The sequence below is a fragment of the Periplaneta americana genome, chromosome 16 (genome assembly GCF_040183065.1).
Source record: "Periplaneta americana isolate PAMFEO1 chromosome 16, P.americana_PAMFEO1_priV1, whole genome shotgun sequence".
NCBI lineage: Eukaryota > Metazoa > Arthropoda > Insecta > Blattodea > Blattidae > Periplaneta > Periplaneta americana.
Window position 1 is genome coordinate 81,291,252 of NC_091132.1, and position 22,258 is coordinate 81,313,509.

General features: G+C 36.5%; 1 protein-coding gene across 3 annotated transcripts in view; it reads left to right on the forward strand.

Moving 5' to 3' along the window:
• LOC138716529 (segmentation protein Runt-like) overlaps positions 1 to 22,258 on the forward strand; it is a 140,253-nt gene that overhangs the window by 53,282 nt on the left and 64,713 nt on the right. For 2 of the 3 annotated variants that reach the window (XM_069849679.1, XM_069849680.1), the window contains exon 2: positions 3,805 to 3,918. The exons of the other annotated variant lie outside the window; for it this stretch is intronic. In XM_069849679.1, the coding sequence (XP_069705780.1) occupies positions 3,805 to 3,918 (114 nt within the window). The remainder of the gene's footprint in view (positions 1 to 3,804; positions 3,919 to 22,258) is intronic. 3 annotated transcript variants of the gene reach the window in all.

Below are 22,258 nucleotides of genomic sequence, written 5' to 3' on the forward strand. Positions count from 1 at the left end.
TAGGTATTTTTTTTTTTTGTTATTAATATGACTGAACATTCACACATATACGTATAAATAAATCAAAGAAAATATAGGTATTTAAAAAAAGTATATGTTCAAAGTACCGACTAGTACGTGCAATGTTCAAACATGAGAGAGGAAACCAAGATATTGCAAACTTCGTCTTATTACATATGAAAAAACAAATCTCAAAATATTATGTGCTCAAATCCTTAAGCGGTTTAAAATAGTGTTCTGCAATATTCGAACATGAGAGAAGTAACCAAGACATTACAAATTTCGTCTTATTTTACATGAAAACCTAATCGCAAGGTCTATGCTAGAACATGAAGGGGTGGGAGTGGAGGACAGCCAATATTTTTATAACAAAGTGGAACAAACACGACAGGCCTTCTTCTGCAGAGCGAACATCGACGAATGTCGAACTTCGTCAAACTCCACTAACTTAAATGGAACTTAATGCCTGTAATACTTCCATCATCCGTATAATTACACAAAATTTTTAATATTGTTACCGAAAAACTGTGATTTATTTGAATGTTATGTCAAGAACATAATTATAGCTATTTTCTTTCTGTAATTGGTATAGTAACAACTGTCATAAATGCTTATTTCTGTCGAAGTTTAATCATATTTCTGTAATAAAAATTACCTCTCCTTACAACTAAATAATACTTCACAATATTTGTTCTAAAATTCTGTCTCAGCTAAAAGCATGAAGGGTTGGGAGAGGCGTGTAAGAAAGCCCAGCGAACTTCAAGGACACAGATCATACAAGGGGCAAGACCGAGCGAGCGAGACAGATCCGCTTCTTCAAAGCAGACTTCGGTTCTTGTCACGCTCGACAAACTTGAACCGAACATACAGCATGAAATGTACGACACTAATACCTACATCAACGAAGAAGTAATAATATATAGGCTATTCACAAAGGACTAAACAACGTAAAAATGATGAATAAAGACAGATTACAATACAAAATACTAGAACACAAACCAATGGTAAAAAAAATCTTAGACTAAACAAGACACGGTCAAACGAATGACTGTTTTCCGAAAACGCAACGGGCAATGCTCTGCATGAAGAAGATCATCCTCATCACCAAAGTCGTAATGCACAGCAAACTAGGTAATTGAGAAATAAAGACAGAACAGCCATATCGATAAATCTATATTCAGATCCGCCGTTACTTTGTTCCCAGTTTTTCGTGAAAGATGTCCCTCTCGTAACGAATGAGAAGACTTCTTCTAATGGAGAAGAATGGGAACAGGTTGATTCATAATCTCGCTGGTCACAAAGCCGTCTATGTAATGATACCGCCTACACACCACTAAAAGGTGCACTGATTCAATTCAAATCCAAAATGAATATCAATTTAAGTGAGGATGCATGAGAAAATTAATGACTTAATTGTCAAGTGATAGGTATTGAAAATTAACCAACCATCGTATAGAAGTACGTTCATAACAGGCGATGACGTCACACGCCTATAAAAATACTGGAAAATGTAAAGAAATTATCTTCCTAAACAGGCTAGAAAAAATCAAAAGTGACGCTCAAAAGGTTCAACAATGGTCAAACCAGATTCAATATACTTTTAAAATATATCACTTACACATAAATTACACTTTATTATTATTATTATTATTATTATTATTATTATTATTATTATTATTATTATTATACCATCTCATCTTGTTTACCATCTGGATAGCTATCAAAATTTCACGAATTTCATGTTGTAGAGTTGACGATCCTACATCGCTGATTAAAATTTCATTGTGAAATACCATCTTATTATTGGATATTAAAAAGTGTTTATAATCATGAACGTCATCAGTTCCTCATCCTTCTTGCTTTTATTCTCCTCTTTTCCATTCTTTTCTTAGGTTTTCAATTTGCTTCTCTTCCTCTTTCTCGTAGTCGCATAGAATTATTACCACCTAAGTTATTTATTGCATGATTTCTTCTCAAACTTCTTTTGCTATTTCAGTTAAATGTTTACTTCTTTCTACTCGCCTCTGTAATATCACCATTATCATTATCATAATCATAATAATCATCTTCATCAGCTGCACGGATTACGCCTCCTGGCCTTTTCGATTTCACAAAGTTTTGTTTGATTTTAAAATTGTTCTATTCAGCTTTTCCTAAGTGTGCCAACATTTCTTCTTCCAATAAGTTTATAATTACGTAAGTAATTATACCATAAATGGTTCTGTCCTATCTACATGGGTGAACTAGTCTCCATATTGCATTATAGGGTTGTTTCCGATCTCTGATAACGAATTTGATTGACATCATGTGCATCAGGAGTCACACGACAGCTGAATTGTGGCGCGAGGTGACAGACCAGTAGTGAGTGATCTCATAGTCAGAGTGCACGGCGACTCACAGCAGAAATTCCAAAGAAAATCGAGCCTTTTTGGGAGGGGTACATACTAACCCTTTCCGATGCCAAGTACAGTTAAGTGAAAATAAAAGAAGCCTGCAATAAACGAGGTTTCGTTATATCCAAGAAAGGCATCTTCTGTGTAGGCCTACTTAATAAGATTGGTAAAGCTCGAATGGAATTAATTTGTATCATCTCGTGGGGTGCGGTGACTTGTGACGGGGAGTGAATTTGCTTACTTTTCCACTCTAGAATTAATCCCATCCGAGCTTTGCCAGTCTTATTAGGTACACACAAGATGCCTTTCTTGGCAATAACGAAACCACGTTTTTTTTTTTTTGCAGGCTCCTATGATTTTCACTTGGCATCGGAAAGGGTTGTTATGTACCCCTCCTAAAAAGGCTCGATTTTCTTGGGCATTGCTACTGTGATACACCGTGCACTCTGATTATGAAATCACTCACTACTGGTCTGTCACCTCTCGCCGCAATTCAGCTGTCGGTATGATTCCTGACGCACATGACGTCATTCAAATTCCTTTTCAGAGATCAGGAACAACCCTGTACTTTATCTATTGTTTATTTATTTAGACAGTAAGCAAAGTGAGTACAACTCAAAAATATACAACAAAAAATATTTCTAGCCACTTCCGTAAGAGCTAGGCTAGTGTACGATGTGGTTTTACCCGATAATATAAAGCATAAAATTTACAAAGGCAGTTTACTACACTAATTAACTTAATTCAGATCGGCAACTAACACATAAGAGATGTTGATTTCTAATTAATTTCTTATATCTTTACATCTTTTGTAATCCTTCTAAAGGTTGGAGCAAACTCATTTCTACTGCTTGTAGGTCTTATTTGTTAAATTTCTTTCACGATAAGTGCCCATATTTTATACCCATATCTGTGTTAACTAATTATACTAACTATAATACAGTTTTTAAATAGTTTCAGGACGTACGCTTTTAAAGTAGAGTTTGTTTCAGATTGCTTATTAATTTCCTAAAATTTATATGTTTTCTATAACATTAATTTTAATATCTCATTGCACTTCTTCAGGTTTAAAGTTACAATTTCATTTTAATTAATCCACTTTTCTTCGCTCATATTCCACATTATTTATCTTACACTTTCCCATGAACAGTATTATTTTTCATACATTTATTTCGCATTGAAATATATATTTTTTTTCTCACTTTTTTTTTTTAATTGCAACATTATTTCGATGTTCTTAAAGCCTCTGTCCTCGACCAGACCATCGTTAGCTCCTCGCAGCCGGTTTGCATTCGGAATGTAGTCCGTTCCATCGACAATGAATCGTCATTGTCATAACCCACATGAATGCACTTGGCACTAATTGGCATGTATTTAGAGCACATTCCTCAGAATTGTGTCCTTGTTGCAGGGAAGAGCTTCTCGCTGACCATCGTCATCAGTTCGACGCCCTTTCAGGTCGCCACGTACAACAAAGCCATCAAAGTGACGGTAGATGGACCCAGAGAACCTCGTACAAAATCTAGTAAGTGTTTTACATCATCATTAAAACATTTAAACTCTATTTGATTCGTCTTCAATAGGCCTACTGGTTTTATAAATACAGAATTCAATCAATGATACTTCAAAGTTACTATCAGTAAATCCAAATGTGAAAGCTACTCAGAAAACCAAGACATTATTATTAGGCCTATTATTATTATTATTATTATTATTATTATTATTATTATTATTATTACTATTATTATTACTATTATCATAAATGGCAGTAGTAATATTAGTACTAACAGTAGTGCTGCTATTATCTCTAATTTTTTCTCAACTATGTCGATTTTTCTCTGATGAGCATGCTATGCAAATCTATTAACTCGGCGAAGCTCGCACATATTTTCCTAGCATAAATGTTCGCTCCGGGTCTGTCAGACCCAATCTAGATATTAAAAAAATGATAATGTTAAGATCATTATACACCCTTTTTTTTTACTAAGGTTTTAGATAGTAACGTAGAAAATGTAAACTATTTGCTCTTGTTCCCAGAGACCCGGCGCGATCTCTGCAGGGTTAAGTATTCAAACTATATTGAAGAATTTGTAAAATAACATCTATTATAGGTCTACTATCGATTTACATTTCAGAAAGAATGTTTATTTTAAAGGATACTTTTTCACATTCATAAGTAAATTTGGTATTTGGGCCTACCTTGATAGCAGACGAAACTACTGTAGTCACTATAATTTCAGTAGTTCACAAATGTTAATTTAATTGTATCACAATGAAATACTGTATGTACATAATTATACCGAAGTTGCGACACATCTTACAAAGCAGCAGAGAAGCTGTATTTCTAATAAAATTATATTGAGATATTTTCTAGACTAGTCTAAAGAAGATCTTCAAGAATGATAAATCCCACGAAATAGTAAAATGGATATTTTTCTCTAGGTATTATGTTATTACTATTTTTATTAGAATGGAAATGAAACTCAAATTTTTAATTGTAACGAAGTTCCGTACTTTATGCTAATCAATTTCTTTCAGAGAATGTGACAGGAAAAACAGCTTAAAATTCTAGATGATGAATATCAATTTGGAATCTATATTCATACTCCTTCAGTATTTCCATAAGCTCTTTGAATATTAAAGCCCATGAGAACAAAAGAATCAAATAACATAAACTGGAATGTCATTTTTGGTGCACAGTTAGTTACGTACGAAAATAGAAATTATTTATATCCTATTTCGAGGACTGTTTGGACATCGTTTGCATTGTAATTTCGGTCCCCCACTATGGTTTCCAATATTGACCAAATACTCAACCCTTCTTCTGGTCAGACTGACCAGTAATAACCATAGTCACGACATGAAACGAGCTAACAGCAGTTTAGCCATGGATAATTTCTGTAGCATTTGTTTGCACGGGGAATGTTACTTTTTATTGGACTTAGAATTGAAGCCGTTACATTACCACGTTTCAAACTTGGTGCACATGTACTATCATGCAAGCTGCGACCTTCCCGGTTAAAAATTTAGACAATTTATTTCAAGTGACTTCCACACAGGTCTGTAAAGTTGCTTACAAATGGACAGTAGTGGTAATCGAGCAGACTTCGATGTCGTATATGAAAAGATGTGGGGTTCGATAACCGGCACTAAATACTAACTGAAAAATAATGTGATGACATTTCGATTTTATGAAATATAAGACTATAGGCTACAAGTCTGCTCCGTACAGTGATGGAGAATTATTCAAGACGTAAAATACCTACATCTTGGTTTCAAAATTCTCAAAATTTCTTCAACGAAATTGAGAAAATGCAAAGAGACAAATGACCAACAGGCTTGGAGCTCACACAGATTCTTTCTCACAACCAAAATTCCTATCTCGTTCATTTTCCACCTCTTTATTTTCCATTCATTGTAAATCGTCATATATTTGTCTGTTTTTAGTAGGTTATTTTACGACGCTTTATCAACATCTTTGGTTATTTAGCGTCTGAATGAGATGGTGATAATGCCGGTGAAATGAGTCCGGGGTCCAGCACCGAAAGTTACCCAGCATGTCTGTTTTTAAGAGCTAAGAAATGTATGTTTTTACTTTTTTACCTGTTTTTTACTTTTGTATTAACTGTACAACTGAAATGCTACGTACGTTTAAGACTTGAGACAATCTCACTTTCTTAGTTCTGGCCTTTCAATAGGCCTATTTATTCCTCTGGGTTTATAATAGACATATAGCCTATTTACTGCATGTATTATATGACACGTACGTACTAAGCTATATAATTTTATATCTTCCGCAATACTATTTTTGATTTTATTTTTGTTTTAGCATAATTTTCTAATATTTTTCATTCATATGAAACAAGCGAGTGATTCAATAAACTCAACTTCATGAGCGCCCAGTTTTTATATTACTTTTTGCTTTCTTTTGTGGAACACACGTTTGAGGGGTGAAAAATAAAATAATGTCGATTCGAATGCAGTTCATTTAATAATTCGTAAATTATATTTTGTTTTTAATACTTGAAACTGAACTTCCTAAATACTTTAGTACAACATTAGCTAGGCTATATGTTATTAGTTGCTAATTGATTATTACTTATATTTCTTACTGTTAGTGTATTACACAGTTGTTTTTTACTTGGTTATTTAACGACTCTGTATCGTTTACGGGGTTATTTACCGTCGATGGAATTGGTGATAGCGAGATAGTCTTTGGCGAAATGAGGCGAGGATTCGCCATAGATTACCTGACCTTCACCTTACGGTTGGATAAACCTCGGAAAAACCTAACCAGGTAATCAGTCCAAGCGGGAATTGAACACAAGCCCAAGCACAACTCCGGATCGGCAGGCAAGCACCTTATCCGACTGAGCTACCTCGGTGTGGCCCTCTTGGTTTTTACTGCCATAAATTTCATTTCATTATCTGAGACGAACAAAGTTTTTTGATGCTAATTGTAATAAGATTGAATGTTGCTTTTAGTACAGTCTCTCCATATTAACCTTGTTTATTGGAATGAAGTAGAATTGCTTTGATATTTTGATTTCTTAAAAAAGAAAAAGAAAACAAACAAACAAACGTATTCCGTTTTACTTTTATGAACAGTAATCTCACTAGAGCAGCGGTCGTCAGCACTCGCTGATGTGTGCAAAGGGTAAGCGGAGCCGTCTCGTGTGCCCCATCGTGCAGCAGGAAGAGGTAGAGAGCATACCCGCTAGCAGCTACGAGTGCACCATGGTGCACTGTGTTCTCCGTGGGTAAGAGACGCTAGCCTCAGGGTGCTCTGTGCTGACGACCGCTGTATTAGAGGTTTTGATTTTTCTAGAGAAAATAAAAACTCGAGTGGGATTTAATTTACTATTACACAACTAGAAGAAAGTATATAAAGATTAGAAGGAATAAAGTACACTAATGCAATAAAATATTGACTTATTGAAATTCTATTTCACTTATGTTAGCTTCTCCAAAACGTTTGAAGAAGCCGCCATTTTCAGTTGACTGTCTATACTGTAAACAAATGACGATCGCAAAGCATGTTTTATAGTACCGTAAAGAATTTGCAGTTTGAAATGTTGGCAAACAAAAAAAAACAAATGGTAGGGAGGTGATAAAAAACAGAAGAAAGTATATGAAGATTAGAAGAAATAAAGTACAGCACTCTAATACAATAAAATAGATATTAATACGCTTTCTAAAATTCTATTTCACTAATGTTAACTTCACCAAAATGTTTGAACGGAACCGCCATTTTCAGTCGACTATCTATGCGGGAAACAAATTACGTCACGTTTTATAGTACCGTAAAGAATTTGCAGTTTGAAATGTTGACAAACAAAGAAACAAATGCTAGGGTAGTGATAAAAACAAACAAATGCTACGGAAGCGATAAAATTAAACAAATACTTGGTAAGCAATAAAACTGTGCGATAAGCAGCCATGATTGGTTGAAAGATGTCCTTGCGTACTGTTTTATTAGTCAAAAGTAGTATAACTTAGTAAACGTGTAATAGTCATAGAAAATCTCAGTCCCAAAATGCTGCCTTGTCTGGTCCCGCTTCTGACCCGTCTAGCAGACAGTGACCCTTCTTGATTGTGACCCCTCCAATAATATATTGCGTGTCAATGGACTAATGTCAGCCGAAGACACGCGCAGCTGGCATCAATGCCATCTGTGGTGTGAGCTATCAATAACGAATTTGTTCAGCCCTGACATTGACATCCAAAGACCCAACTGTTCGAGAATGCGGACCACGTGTGGAGTAACATTTAAGTTAAATTGTTGCCAAAATAAATTAAGCCTTTATTTAAAGTACCCATTAAACTACAAGAGTTTATCCACAAACGATGAGATGACGTAGCGATGATGGTAGCAGAATAAAAGTGAAATAGAAATCGGTTAACGTGAAAATAGCTGCCTTATAATTGACCTTTTTTACTGCACCTACAGTAACTAAGGCTTATTTTATTACACGGCATATCATATATATATATATATATATATATATATATATATATATATACAGTAAAGGATGTGTACGCCTGAAAACAGGTTTCGTTTAGTATGGTGACGTTCTGAAAGTGACGGGCAAACAATAACACTCTTAGCGTTGAATCAGAGCTTCAGATTTAGGCAAAAAAAAAAAAAACCTAGCGGCTTATACATTACATTACAGATGTAATTTACCGGTGGTTTTCCTTATAACAAATGCAGAAACTGGCAACTATTTCTCTAAGGCAGTGGTGGGCAAAATGAACGCAACCCACAAGACAGGATTTAAATGGCAACTTCATACTGTGGGAGGGGTTGCACTCTACAGTGCAGTGACGGATTTACAGACAGTTGCGCCACTACACTCCTACCTACCACATGTAATTAGAATAGTCCGTTCACGTGATATTTAATTAATCATTTTTCAAAGCAATTTCTTCGAAATTGGGATTTATATCTGCGCATGCTATTTTAAGTTGCGCAAGGAGATGAGCATCGCTTAAGCGGGATGTGTGGCTGGACTTTATAAATTTAATTTTAGAAAACAGCTGTTCGCACTGGTAGGTTAATGAATACATACCGTCATTTCCCATAACTATGGTCCTGGAACACAGCCATGGTCCACGATACAACCATTCAAAGATCATTGTAGAAGTAACATAGACCGTTCGCAGATAGCTGCAGTGACTTGAATTCAAACTACAGTACAGCAAGAATATAGATAAACGAGGTACTACTTTATGGAGTACAAAATTTGAATAGTTGTATCGTGGACAATAGTTATGTTCCAGGACCATAGTTATGGGAAATGACGGTACTCATTATTTTTTAAGCAAACTGTCTAAGCAGTGGATATATGTAGTACTGGACATCTTTTAAAAAATTTTAGCCCCCAGTAGACCTTCACATTCTGCTTCCAAGAAGCCATCATTCTGCAAAACCAGTACCTCTAACTGCAATTCTGGGATAACATTTTCAATTTAAACATATGATTCTGCGAAAGACATTGTATCACTAATGAAGCTCCGAAGTACAACAATCCAGTATAATCCGCCACGTACACGCGCAGTATTTTCATGGAGTGGGAGAAGGGGAAGGTAGGGGGTAAGTTTGATGCTTCGCTGAGGTCTGACGTCAATGCGGCAATGCCGCAGGAATGCCCACCATTGCTCTAAGGTATACCCTTTGAAACGGAAATTGGTCGCTGTAACGTCCCACCTCGGAATAGCTCGGTAATCATCGTGTATCCGTGTTTACACCCGTGTGTTTCAGGGTAGGCTGGGGCAAAGGTGCGAACTTGATATTTTTTCTTATGCTGTACCGAAATACATATGATACTTCCGTGCAGGAATTCTGCGTTACCATATGATGAAGGATGGATAGGACAGAGAAAAATTCTCTCCGGCACCGGGACTCGAACCCGGATTATCAGCTCTACGCAGAATTCCTGCACGGACATATATGTATTTCGGTACATCATAATAATATGATATGCGTAAGTAATCAGTGATTAAAAACGGCGTTCATCCCGTCGGATCCCGGCCACTTAGTCACTCGTAATGAGTGCACCTCTATACATAGTGCGTTGGACACTGTGCCACTGTCACATACTCTGTGACACAATATATGAGGGTAAGCCACCAAAGGGAAAAACTGAGAGATATAACTTAAACTGAGGGGATTCAATCCGGCATTGGAACTGGAATCCGGTGTGGCTTAGTGGATAAAGTGTCAGCATGTAGAGCTAAAAAACTTGGGTTCTAGTCCCGGCGCGGAGAGAATTTTTCTCTGTTCTATCCATTCTTCATTAATATTTTTTGTTTTTCCCGATTGCTTTTCTGGTTACATGACAATGAAAATTGTACACAATACACCTAGAATCATACTTTACACGATGCCATAAGTTCAAGACTGACTGCATGATCTGCTGAAATTATATTTAAAATAATGTCACAAATGAAGAAAGGGGATCTTTGCCCCTGGCCTGGGATAAACATCCTATTGCTATGGGACAAAATTCCACACATGCAGAAACTATAATTATAATAGGCTAGAGTTGAATTACAGTATTTACAGTATTTGTCAGGTAGTGGCATTCATAACTTGTATAATGTTTTATATCATCATCATCATCATCATTATCATTATCGTCTCCATCATATGACAAAATCAACATGATCACTAGGAAACACTTGAAAAATGAAGTAAATGATTGTGACAAATAAAAACACAAACAAATTAAACGTCAAAGTCAAATGTCAGTCAATATTTTGCTAAAACACTCCAATGATGCCACTCCGTAGCTCCCTTAATTCTTTTACGTAATGTGAATTCATTTCAGGCAAGTATTTTAGTCGCATATCTAATGGAAAACACATTTTCTATTAGCCTCTTTTAACGTTTAGAAGACCACAACTTTATGGACGTTTTCCTTTCGTAGTTTCTGGAACATGGATTTGAATCTAGTTTTATTAATAATGAATCGATGTAAAAAAAAAGTTAACTATAAATTAAAACCCATTAAATATGCTCAATAAAACTACGTGTTGAGTAAGAAGGTATGCATGCGGACCTTTGCCCCACCTAGTTCGTAGAATATTTTCCCAATGGTGCTGATTTCTAAACTGCTGGTATCAGCTGCCATCTATAGCAACTTTTCCACTAACAACTAAGCTTAAAGCATGAGTTTGCTTATGTACTTATAAGCCGCGCCACCGTTTTTGGCATGTGAAATAAGTAATGGGAACCTTAAGTGCGAGTGTCTTACCTTTGTAGCAGTCTATGGGCTATGAAGCTTACAATTGTGATTGGCAGATTGTTGATGTGACGTGTATTAGGAGGAGGTACCGTTCTCAGCTGCAGTGGCAACAGAAACGCACTGACTGGACGCTGTACTCAAGGACACACCGCAGGAAAGTTAAGTGCGAGTATCTTACTTTTGCCGCAGTGTGGTCAGCAAGACTGGTAACTGTGGTTGGCAGATTGCTGACGTGACGTACATAGGAAGTGGTACCATTCTCAGCTACACTATCAACAGATCCTCGCGGACTATGCATTGTACTCAAGGACACGCGCTAGAAACGCCGGCGTCAGCAATACATATGAGATATTGATAAGTCTTTGGGATTTTGTTATGGCAAACATATATCCATCAATTACATAGGCTAGTAAAATTTAGATCGAACGTTCCAAAACAGTAACTCATCTCATATCTCCAAGGCTTGAAAGCACAAATCACTGACATAACACGTTTGACTCTTCCACCATAAGACCTCTCAATTGGAAATGCAGGACTGCCACATCACACTCAAAAGTACTAAAAAAAAACTAGATTCGGAGCTTTGCCCCGTACGCACTTTTGTCCATGCCTACCCTACATAGAGAGATTCAAAGCCCATCTTTGGAACGAGAAGAAAGAGCTCTACCGCTAAACCATAAAGTCTTCGTAGGGAATATGTCGTTCCGTGACATACAGATACGTCGCTGCTACGACTTGACTTCATCCTCGAAACTCGAGGCTTAATTTTTCCCACTGTGAATCGCGCGTTAACCCGAACAACACTTGGAACAAAATATTCTCACTATAGGAGAGCGACCATTTTCCGTGTCAAAGGATGATTTTTTAGTAGGTTATTTTACACGCTTTATCAACAGCTTTGGTTATTTAGCGTTTAAATGAGATGAAGGTAATAATGCCGGTGAAATGAGTCCGGGGTCCAACACTGTAAGTTACCCAGCATTTGCTCATATTGGGTTGAGGGAAACCCCCGGAAAAAAACATCAACCAGGTAACTTGTCCCGACCGGGAATCGAACCCGGGCCACCTGATTTCGGGGCTAGACGTGCTAACCGTCAAAGGATGTACGTTTCACATTCTTTGAATATATATTTTAGACTAACGCTAGATTCTGTCTTTATCTATAGAATGGAATCCTACGCATAAGGTCTGTTCCATTCAATTCATGAACAATTGTTGTCTAATAAGCCTTTAGTTTTAACAATATTGCTTGCTTTCTAAGCTGATACCTTGAATACACCTGCCTGTTGATCTAACTTTCTTGACGGTTTCGTGGTTGATTGTTCTAACGTATAACTTGTCATAGCCTTTTTTATAGTCAGAACGCGATTTATGAGCCTTCTTTTAAAAATCAGCCGGTAAATCCCACTTTATTTGATTAATTTTTGGATTATGAATCAGAAGGTTCTTGAACGCTAGGATATTTCCATAGAAACACAGCACAACACTGTTTGTACTAGGCCTATTTCTTTGTTATATACGTAACACAAAAAAAGTGATAATCTCCTATTCTTATGCGTACTTCATTGCCAAGAAATGAACTGAACTGCATTGAATGGAAATCAGCTATATATTAATGCTATAACTTTGACGTCCCGTTATTCTGTGTTATCTGTCCATACTACACAACATGAAAACTTCGCACGTCCGTTCTTGGGCAAATGTGCACACTATTGTATTGGCAGTCACGTTCGATCTACGATATAACAGTAAAAGACCGAAAGCATTTACTTGAGCGAAACCTGTTTCGTGGTGAACACTCTGTTTAAAAATGCCTATAAGTTTTACTCGTATTAACAAAGAGAGACAGATATACACTAAATATAGAATAAAATATATAAATTCCTTCAATCTTTCCTATTTTCTGCCTTCCTCTTAGTCAACGCATAAGATCCATATATCTTAATGTTATCTATCATCTCATTTATTTTGCCCTGAACTTTTCTCACTTCCACCATTCCCTCCAATAGGAGGTTTCTTCTTAGCTAGTGGCCGATCCAGTTTATTTTTCTCTTCCTGATCACTCACTAATCAGTGTGATCATTATTCTTTCTTCACCCGCTCTTTTCTAACACAGCTTCATTTCTTATTCTATATGTCCATTTCACACGTTCTATTCATCTCCATATACAGATTTCAAATACTTCAAATCGTTTCTTTTCACTTAGTCGTGATGTCCATGTTTCCGTCCCGTACAATGTCACACTCCACAAAAAGCACTTCGCTAGTTTCTTTCTTACTTCTTATTAGCATTAGAGTTGTGTTGAAAATACGTTGTGAGTTATGAAATAATTTTATTTCTCCCTTAGAACTGAATCCATTCTTCAAGTTGCCCCACGTATTGCGTTATGTCCTGTATAGAATATACTCCTCATAATAAAGAAGTATTTGCTGGCGCCAGCGTTTTCGACGCTTGTCCTTGATACAATACTCAGTCCGCGAGCTTCTGTTGTCACCGTAGCTGAGAATGGTACCACTAGCGTATAGGTAACTAAGTATGGACACTTCGCGTTGGAACCTTTGATGTAGCCGGACTTACTACCTTCAAGCCAGCTAGAGCGTGAGATTCTGCTTTCTCCCTAGAGTTGGCTCTGACATTACACCAGCTAGCAGTCGACACAGCGGAAATAGCCTATAACACATAATTAATGCATCTAGGTACATTATGTATTCAAATAAAATAAATTGTATCTGTAAAATAATAAATCCGTCATTAACTGTAATGTCTTTATAATGAGAGTTGAGACGTTGACCCCAACAAAAATTAAAATATGTAATTATTTAATAGCAGTGAAAATGGAAAAACAAAACTCTTATGAGAAGTAAAACCACATACCTATGTTATATTATATACAAATATTAAACGAATTTGATACATAATTTTATAATGTATTATATTATTTTATAATATAACTTATTATATCTGAAATATAAAAAATTATTATTACTACTAGTTTGTCACTGAGAAATAAGGAAAAGATGCTAACTTGAATTTATTTAAAACAAAGCGTTACTGGATTATGCAATAAGGTACGCGATGTTTGGATCCTGTGTCACAACTCCACTGTATACTCAATTATTATCTTAGCGTACGCTCGATTACACTAACCTCTAGCGCTTGAAAGTGGAACTAAACGCCGACGAACAGAGAAACAAATCACAGAAAAATTCGCTCAATGTCCATTCTTTATAATCCCTATTCGTTGGTACCACCTGCTACACACGTCACGTTAGCAATCTGCCAAACATAGTTGTCAGTCTCACTGCCAACTGACTGTAAGGTTCTCGCGCTTAACTTTCCCTACACTAGCGTTCCTGCGGTATATCCTTGAGTATAGTGGCCAGTCAGTGAGCTGCTGTTGCCACTGTAGCTGGAATGGTACCAACTCCTAAATATACATCACATCAGTAATCTGCCAATCACAGTTGTCAACTTTAACGCCCATAGACGTCTGTAAACGTAAGACACTCGCTCTTAACGTTCCCACTACTTATTTCACACACCAAAAACAGTTGCGCGGCCTGTATGAGTACACCACTGGTCTAAGAAGAGAAGTTCTGGATAAATTAATAATCTTCTAATAAATAATGATAATAATAAATGAAAATTGCTAGTTTCCAGTATGCGACATTACAAAAACAAACCTTTAAAAAGCAACTGAACCTACAACAATGAATTTGACCAAACAGACTGTGTTGCTAAACGAATCTGACTGTCAAATAAAAACGCACAAGTGGAATTGAGGAGAAAACTAGAGTCGTTTTCGTTTCAGAAAGTCTCATTCTCACTTCGAGAAACGAGAATTTCTGCGAATGTGCCACTCATGTCAGGACAAAGTGTACATGCTACTGGGAACTTCATTATTCGCACGCAAGGGGTAATTTTGCAGTCACAAGGGTACAAAAGGTCAAAAGGCCAATAATTTCACCCTTCTAGTGAAGAGAGTCATCAGAGAGGAAAAGGGAACAGAAGGCGAGCGAGAGAGAGCGAGTGAGCGAATTAAAAGGCCTATGAAAATCTGTTCTCTTCATACACACCTCCATAAGCCGGTCTGCTATGTCTCTTAGAATTCTCTCCTCACTTGAGAGAAGCTTTATGTATTGTCTTGCCCTGTCCACGGTGGAGTGTTTCAAGCTTTACATCAGTATCGTCCAAGACAGGGAGAGTGTTGCGGAGGGGTGGCGGAGGGAGGGTGTTGGCTTTGAAGGTACGAGCGAAGTGCTCTTCAATCCAGTCTGATATTTTCAGTAGCTTGCAGTAGGTGACTGCGACTGGTCATTCTGATAGCAAGAGAGAGAGAATAGGCAATTTTATCCACCAACCGCCCTCCCTCGTCCCGACCAAATCCCACCCCTCTCATCCCCCCTCCGACCCTTGCTTGTCTAATTGCCTTGTACGTTTCCATGGTGATAGTAAAACACACATGGAGTGGGAGTAATTAGTAGCACATGAGGTGGTAGGAATATCTCCCTCTAACCCTCGCACTCTCTCTCTATCTCTCTCTCGATCGCTCTCGTTTACAGGTGCCGGGTCCGCTACTTCCGTGTGGGGGTTGAGATATGCGTTGTCTCTCTTCAATCTCTTACAGCTCTGTCACTCCAGAGTTTTCCATCTTCCTTTTTTTTATAACCTAGTGGGTGTACCGGAGGGTTGGAAAAGCGCTTGTAAGGGTAGTCTCCTCTCTCTTTTACTCTCTTTTCGTGGTTGCTCAAAAGAGAAATCATAGCAAATTGCATGGTGTAGAGACTGGACTGACGTGAGAGGAGGAGAAAGGTTTAAGCTACTGTGTGAGAGGAAAAAAGAGCGAGACGGTTCTCTCTCTTTCCCCCTGAGCAGGAAGCTTTTTATTTTTACAGACCTGACAGCCAACCCCGGGATTTAAACCTTATGAAGTAGCCGGCTACTCAATTTGGGTGACGTACTAGAAGCAAGGCGACTCATCGCGTCGGATTCTCTAACATAGTTACTCCACTTGCATCTCCATCGGGTGCTGGACCCTAGTCATTATAAACACCCGGCACACATTCTCATTCAGTTCAATGCGACCCTGTCATAACATGAAGGATCATGTTTAAAACCCATTCAAGTTAGGCTCAATGCTGAGTATCACATTCGACCGTTTAAATATTCAAGAATTTCTTCTAGTTATTTCGTAACGAAATTTCTTCTACAGGGACATCATTTTATTTTTACTTCAATTTTTATTGTATCTGAGTTTTTTAATGTACTTCACTCCCACCCCTTCTACTACTGAAGTTCAACCGTCCTCCACACAGATCCAAGACCGCATATACAGTCATAATAGCCTTAGGGTCATAGTAAACAGTACGTTCCAAAAATATGTTCGCGTTTTCCAGTGACGAAAGAGCTTTCAATATTGCATCATTTTCCATTTGCCTACGTCGCATCCCGGTTTTCCCCACCTGCTTCTATTCGCCTCTCTGTAAATGCTAGTGGCTGGGCTGTCTTAGCTCTTTTCTGAGAAAATTAATTTCTGTTAGGAATTGGACGTCTACGTAATATTATACTCATACAATTGTTCAAAATAACTTAAATAAAAGGGCTTCGTTAAGTAATTAACTATTGCATGATTTCCTCCCTTTCTACGACGCTGCGACGTAACCACTTGGACGGAGAGTAGATAGCATGTCTGAGTAATTTTATCTTTTCGGATGGGCAGAAGTGAAGATTGAATTTACAGTACGTAAGGTCTCTTTTATAGAGCAGGTATAGAATTATTTCAACATGAGTTACTGATACGAAGTACGAACCTGGTAATTGGAATTACGTACAATAGTCTATAGTGCGATAATATGCACATTAGAGCTGAAGCCTTTAAAGAAATGAACGACCACCATTTCAAAAATGTGCTTAACTATCCAAATTATGATTATTTTCCAATTTAATTTCATTCTCTATAGTGTACGCTAATGTGCTCTAGACAGTATAATATACACTGCATAATGAATACGTCCGCATGGAAAGCTCAGTTCGTGAGTAAAAACACTCATTGTTAATACTGTATTGTATTTTGATTAAACAAAAACCTAATGAAAATTATCAAACTCAAAATCGCGATATTTCCTAGTTTCGGTAAATTAACTACTTTTCTTCCCTCCTATACCTAGTAAAGTGATTTGTTTGTATATTACTCCAGTATCATCGAACTCTAGTCGTGAAAGGGGGTAGCAAACGGTGTTTCCGGTTCTTAATCGTTGATCCAAAGGTATAGCCAAGTTAATATTAGAAATGTTAGTAAAAATAAAATGATGTCCCTGTATATTTCTTTCCATAATGTCTGACAGGGGATGTAAACATTGCCGGTAGAGGAGGAGAGAAGTAGGCTATATAAAGTAGTAGCTGAAGGCACCCGGCGTTGCCAGGGTTGTCCTTTTTGCTTCCTTTTTAAATTAAACTGGTTGTTAGACTTTTCGGAAATCTCAGAAACTCAACTATAGACAACCAAAACGAATTGTCTTTAATAAGCTTTCCTCGTCCATAAAGATGAATCTTTACATAGCGTCACTTACATAAATTAATGAACTTATTAGCCAAATGCCTGAAAGGATTAACTCAATTTAAAACAGCTGCAGTTCATGCAACGAAAGAAAACATTTCATTACGTTCCCTACTTTATATATATATATATATATATATATATATGAAGAGTCCACTGCAAGAATGATTGATGTCATTTGGAACACATTTTTCAGGAGAAGCAATTGAAAGTTTGAAATGCTTAGCGCTCAAAGCTAAACTGTGATTTTCCGATCATTACTGGACAATGACCATCAGTGTTAATGCCATATAACTCTCTATGTACATTCTATATGTCTTAAGCTATGCATTGACAGTCTTGGTTCATTTTCGACAAGAAAGTGACATCCATCATATATATATATATATATATATATATATATATATATATATGTTTATTTATTTATTATGGCGTAGTTAAGGCCATCAGGATTTATTAAGGCGTAGTTAAGGTCATCAGACCTTCTCTTGCGCATCACCAGAAATACAAAGAAAATAATAAAAAAAATTCAAACTATAAATAAAGTAAAACCAAGCGAACATATAGGCTACAGTCACACAAACTTTAAGTGAATTAGCATTGTCTAGAAGTTCAGCAAAACAAAAACACACCCCTCGGTCCCTATAGGCGCACTTAGCATTGTATCAATATTCTACAGATCTTACATTTTACCTCTGCCTGTCAGTGACTGTTAAATTTCAAGTGACTTATCTTAGTAATGGGACTCAACGTATTAAAAAGCATTACAACCTTTCTACAGTCTCTTTCCTCCCCCGCAAATGTGACGTTCCACAGAGGCAGATATAAAATAATTTTAAGATCTGTACATTGATCTGAAGGTGTGCATTTCACGTAATTTCATGTTTGTGTGTGATTTCACTTGAATTTCAGAGACAGCTAACGATAAACAGGGAATTCCCTTATTCCCAGCCAGAACCCGTTGGTGTGTCATCAAGAGCCAAAATTGTCTCTCTATCGGTTGTACCAAAGAATCACTTTATACGTATATATTTTAATTTATATTGAAAGATTATCGCTGTACGTCTATTTTTTAATATGACTTGAGAAACTCACTCTCACAAGTTCAGAACATATTATATTAATTTTTATTTTATACAGTCAGGAAAGGGATTTAAGCATACCGTACTAATATAGTCTCATTGTTGTCGTTTGTAAACTTTTTTAAAGATATTCATGTACATATAAAATCGAAGGCATGGAACATTACAACACATGTTTACGTAATAGAAGCAATTGAGTCACAAAATTATGTAGGCCCTACATACTGCACGAAAGGTTCAGTAACCTAACGCATGACAGAGGGATATTGATGGCTGTGCATTTCCTCCTTCCCACTTTAGTCTTGCTTCCGACTTCTGCAGTTACTGAATGCACAGTTGCCACGTCTTCCTGCCACACACTTTGTTACCGATCATCAATGAAGTTACGGCCAAATCATTTATTTTACGCAACAAGACAATGTGTGTATGTGTTTAGTCAACAGTCCGAAGAATGATTGGACACCAATAAGGCAACTCATGAGGCAACGAAGCCATGAGATAATGGGGTATGGTAAAGGACGCATCTGTTGAAATGATCCCCCATCATCACGTCTCCAAAGTTTTCCATCTTTCTGGAATACGCATTCCAAAATTCAACTATAATGCTACTTTTCTCAAAACCCGTTCACAAAAGACCTCAACATAATGCACTATTTTCTTTAACTCACTACCATGATTCATCTCTCAAAAGGACCCTATTTATTCCCCTCCCAATCCTTTATATTGTGTTGAGGCATAGCAATCTAATTGACCGTGATTCAGACTTCATGCTTCCTGAGTGCATTGGGAGAGATTGACAGTTCTTCTCCCATACTAGACCGATAGCGGATAAAGAATTTTGGAGAGACAGGCTAAACTACCACGGATGAATTCACTTTTTTTGTAACTACTCATACAAGACAATTACTATTTTGTACAATTTTAAAGACGCCAAGGCCATAGCGTAAGCATCGAGCGCAGAGTAATTCTCAAAAAAAAAAAAAAAAATCACAACAGAGAAATATTTCTTCGTGTGGCAACTTTTCATCAGGAACAGATGCCAGACTCAAATTTCGCTGTCATATAACATTGCAAGAATTGCCATTACTTTATGAAATTTCATTAGTCTCTTTTTCTGAGTTTTTTCTTAACCCCCTCAGGCGTGATGTACATTATAGTGTACATTGTTTCTTTTTTTTTCTTTTTTGGAATGTCTTCGATACTTTTAAATATTTTGAAAAATTCAATGTGATAGGAATGGAGAATATTATTTTTGAAACATTTCTATACCTGAATTAAAAATAAAATTGAAAATTTTCGGGTCCCAGATGTCAAAATTGTCCCCAAATTTAGATTTTCTGAGAAGACTTCATTTCGGAATTTTGAATCCCCAGAATGATTATTTGACCAGTTTTTTTTTTCAATTGTTTTAAATATAAATTGAGGTCTGAAGGGGTTAATATTCGGCGTATTGTTTCATAATAGAAGAATATGTTGATGGACCAGTCCAAAAGGGAAACAACTCGAAATTAAGAGTTTTCAGAATAAGCCTACCTGCTGAGTTTTGAAGTTTCATGTTGCTGTGAAAAATCCAATTAACATCACTCTAATTTAAAACTTGTAGCAAATAAACACATCATTAAGAGAATTTGGAGTAATTTTAATGATCCTTGAATTTTTTGCAGTAGTCTGAAGCTTTTAAATGCAGTATTGTCAAAACTTTAAATTTTTTATTTTTTCCCCTTTTGAACTGGCCCGTCGATATATGAAAACTAGGTCAATTTTCCGTCAAAATCAGCATTTATATAATCAAATTCATGTGAAATCTTCGACAAAAGTACCACGCAACACATGTTCCTGGGTACTTCATTCAACGCATTGTATCCTTCACCTGACATAATTAGAAACATTAAATCCAAACGTTTGAGATGGGCAGGGCATGTAGCACGTATGGGCGAATCCAGAAATGCATATAGAGTGTTAGTTGGGAGGCCAGAGGGGAAAAGACCTTTGGGGAGGCCGAGACGTAGATAGGAAGATAATATTAAAATGGACTTGAGGGAGGTGGGATATGATGGTAGAGACTGGATTAATCTTGCTCAGGATAGGGACCAATGGTGGGCTTATGTGAGGGCGGCAATGAACCTCCGGGTTCCTTAAACGCCAGTAAGTAAGTAAGTAATGTGCATAAAAGCTTTGTTAATGATTTTCGTTGTTTAGCTCCTTTTTCAAACATAGAGAATATTAAGGCATGGCTGTGGAGATGATTGTGGTGTGATGATGATAATGATGATGATGATGATGATGATGATGATGATGATGATGATGATGATGATGATGATGATGATGACGACGACGACGAGGACTAGTACTAACGGATTCAAGTTTGCTTCATGGTAGGAGAGTGGAGATTTTTCTTCTTATTGCACTCGTCCTAAGTGGTCTTGCGTTATGTTGACCACATGTCCACCGAGTCTTGCTATTTGTGGATGTCTAACATTCATTTTTTAAGAGGAGAGGACGATATTTTTTGGTGAAAAATGGGTAAATTAAAAAAAAAAAATTCTTTAAAATACCCTGTGATATGTGTGGAATGCAGTGCATAACATTTTGTGGGTATTTGTGTCCTTATCGGGTATTGAGACGCCATTTTTAAACTTCCTGCGCTATGGCTTTTTAAATCGCACGCCTCCTTTATCGTTGTTTCCGGTAACTTCATTTTTATGTTATATTGCCAGACAAAAATGGATATAATTTCTGAACTATTAAAGATACATGCATGAACTTTAGAATACACATTCTTTAAACTATTACGAAACTTTTCTCTGTAATAGAATTCTTTTAATTGATTTCATTTTTAAAATATATCCGTTTGTTTGCGAAAAAGGAAATCAAAAAAGGGTTACTAAAATTTAATTATTTATTGCACAAACGCAGGGAAGATTATCTAAATTTTTTACAGACAGTTTGTAGAGTATGTTTTTGCAAGTATATTGCAAAAAAAAAAAACTGTTTCAATCTCTCTTTAAAAATGGTTTAGATATATCGGTTTTAGTAAAATCCTGCATTGGGTATATTTTTTTTTTTCAAATCTGGGCCCCCCAAATAATTTTCTTCGAAATACTTATATACATACAAAATAATAATATTTTACACCAAATAGGAAACAAGTTAAAAAATACCATCCTCTCCCCTTAAGTAGTTGCTGAATATTATGATGAAGTGCACAGTATCACAATGAGTAATCCGTATAACATAAAATGTATACTCTTATAGCAAGTTACGAAATAGCAAACTCTAAATTCATGAAAACCTTAGAGTAGTTCAACAGTCGTAGATAGCACGGGCCAGGCTCCCTTACGCGCCAAAATCAATCGCAGATACACACATTCAAATGTTATTTTTGTATTAATACATATTGCTATATTTACCATTGAATTGGCTGGTAAATAAATAAACTAGACAATATCATTTATTTACCTTTAATTAAAAAAACT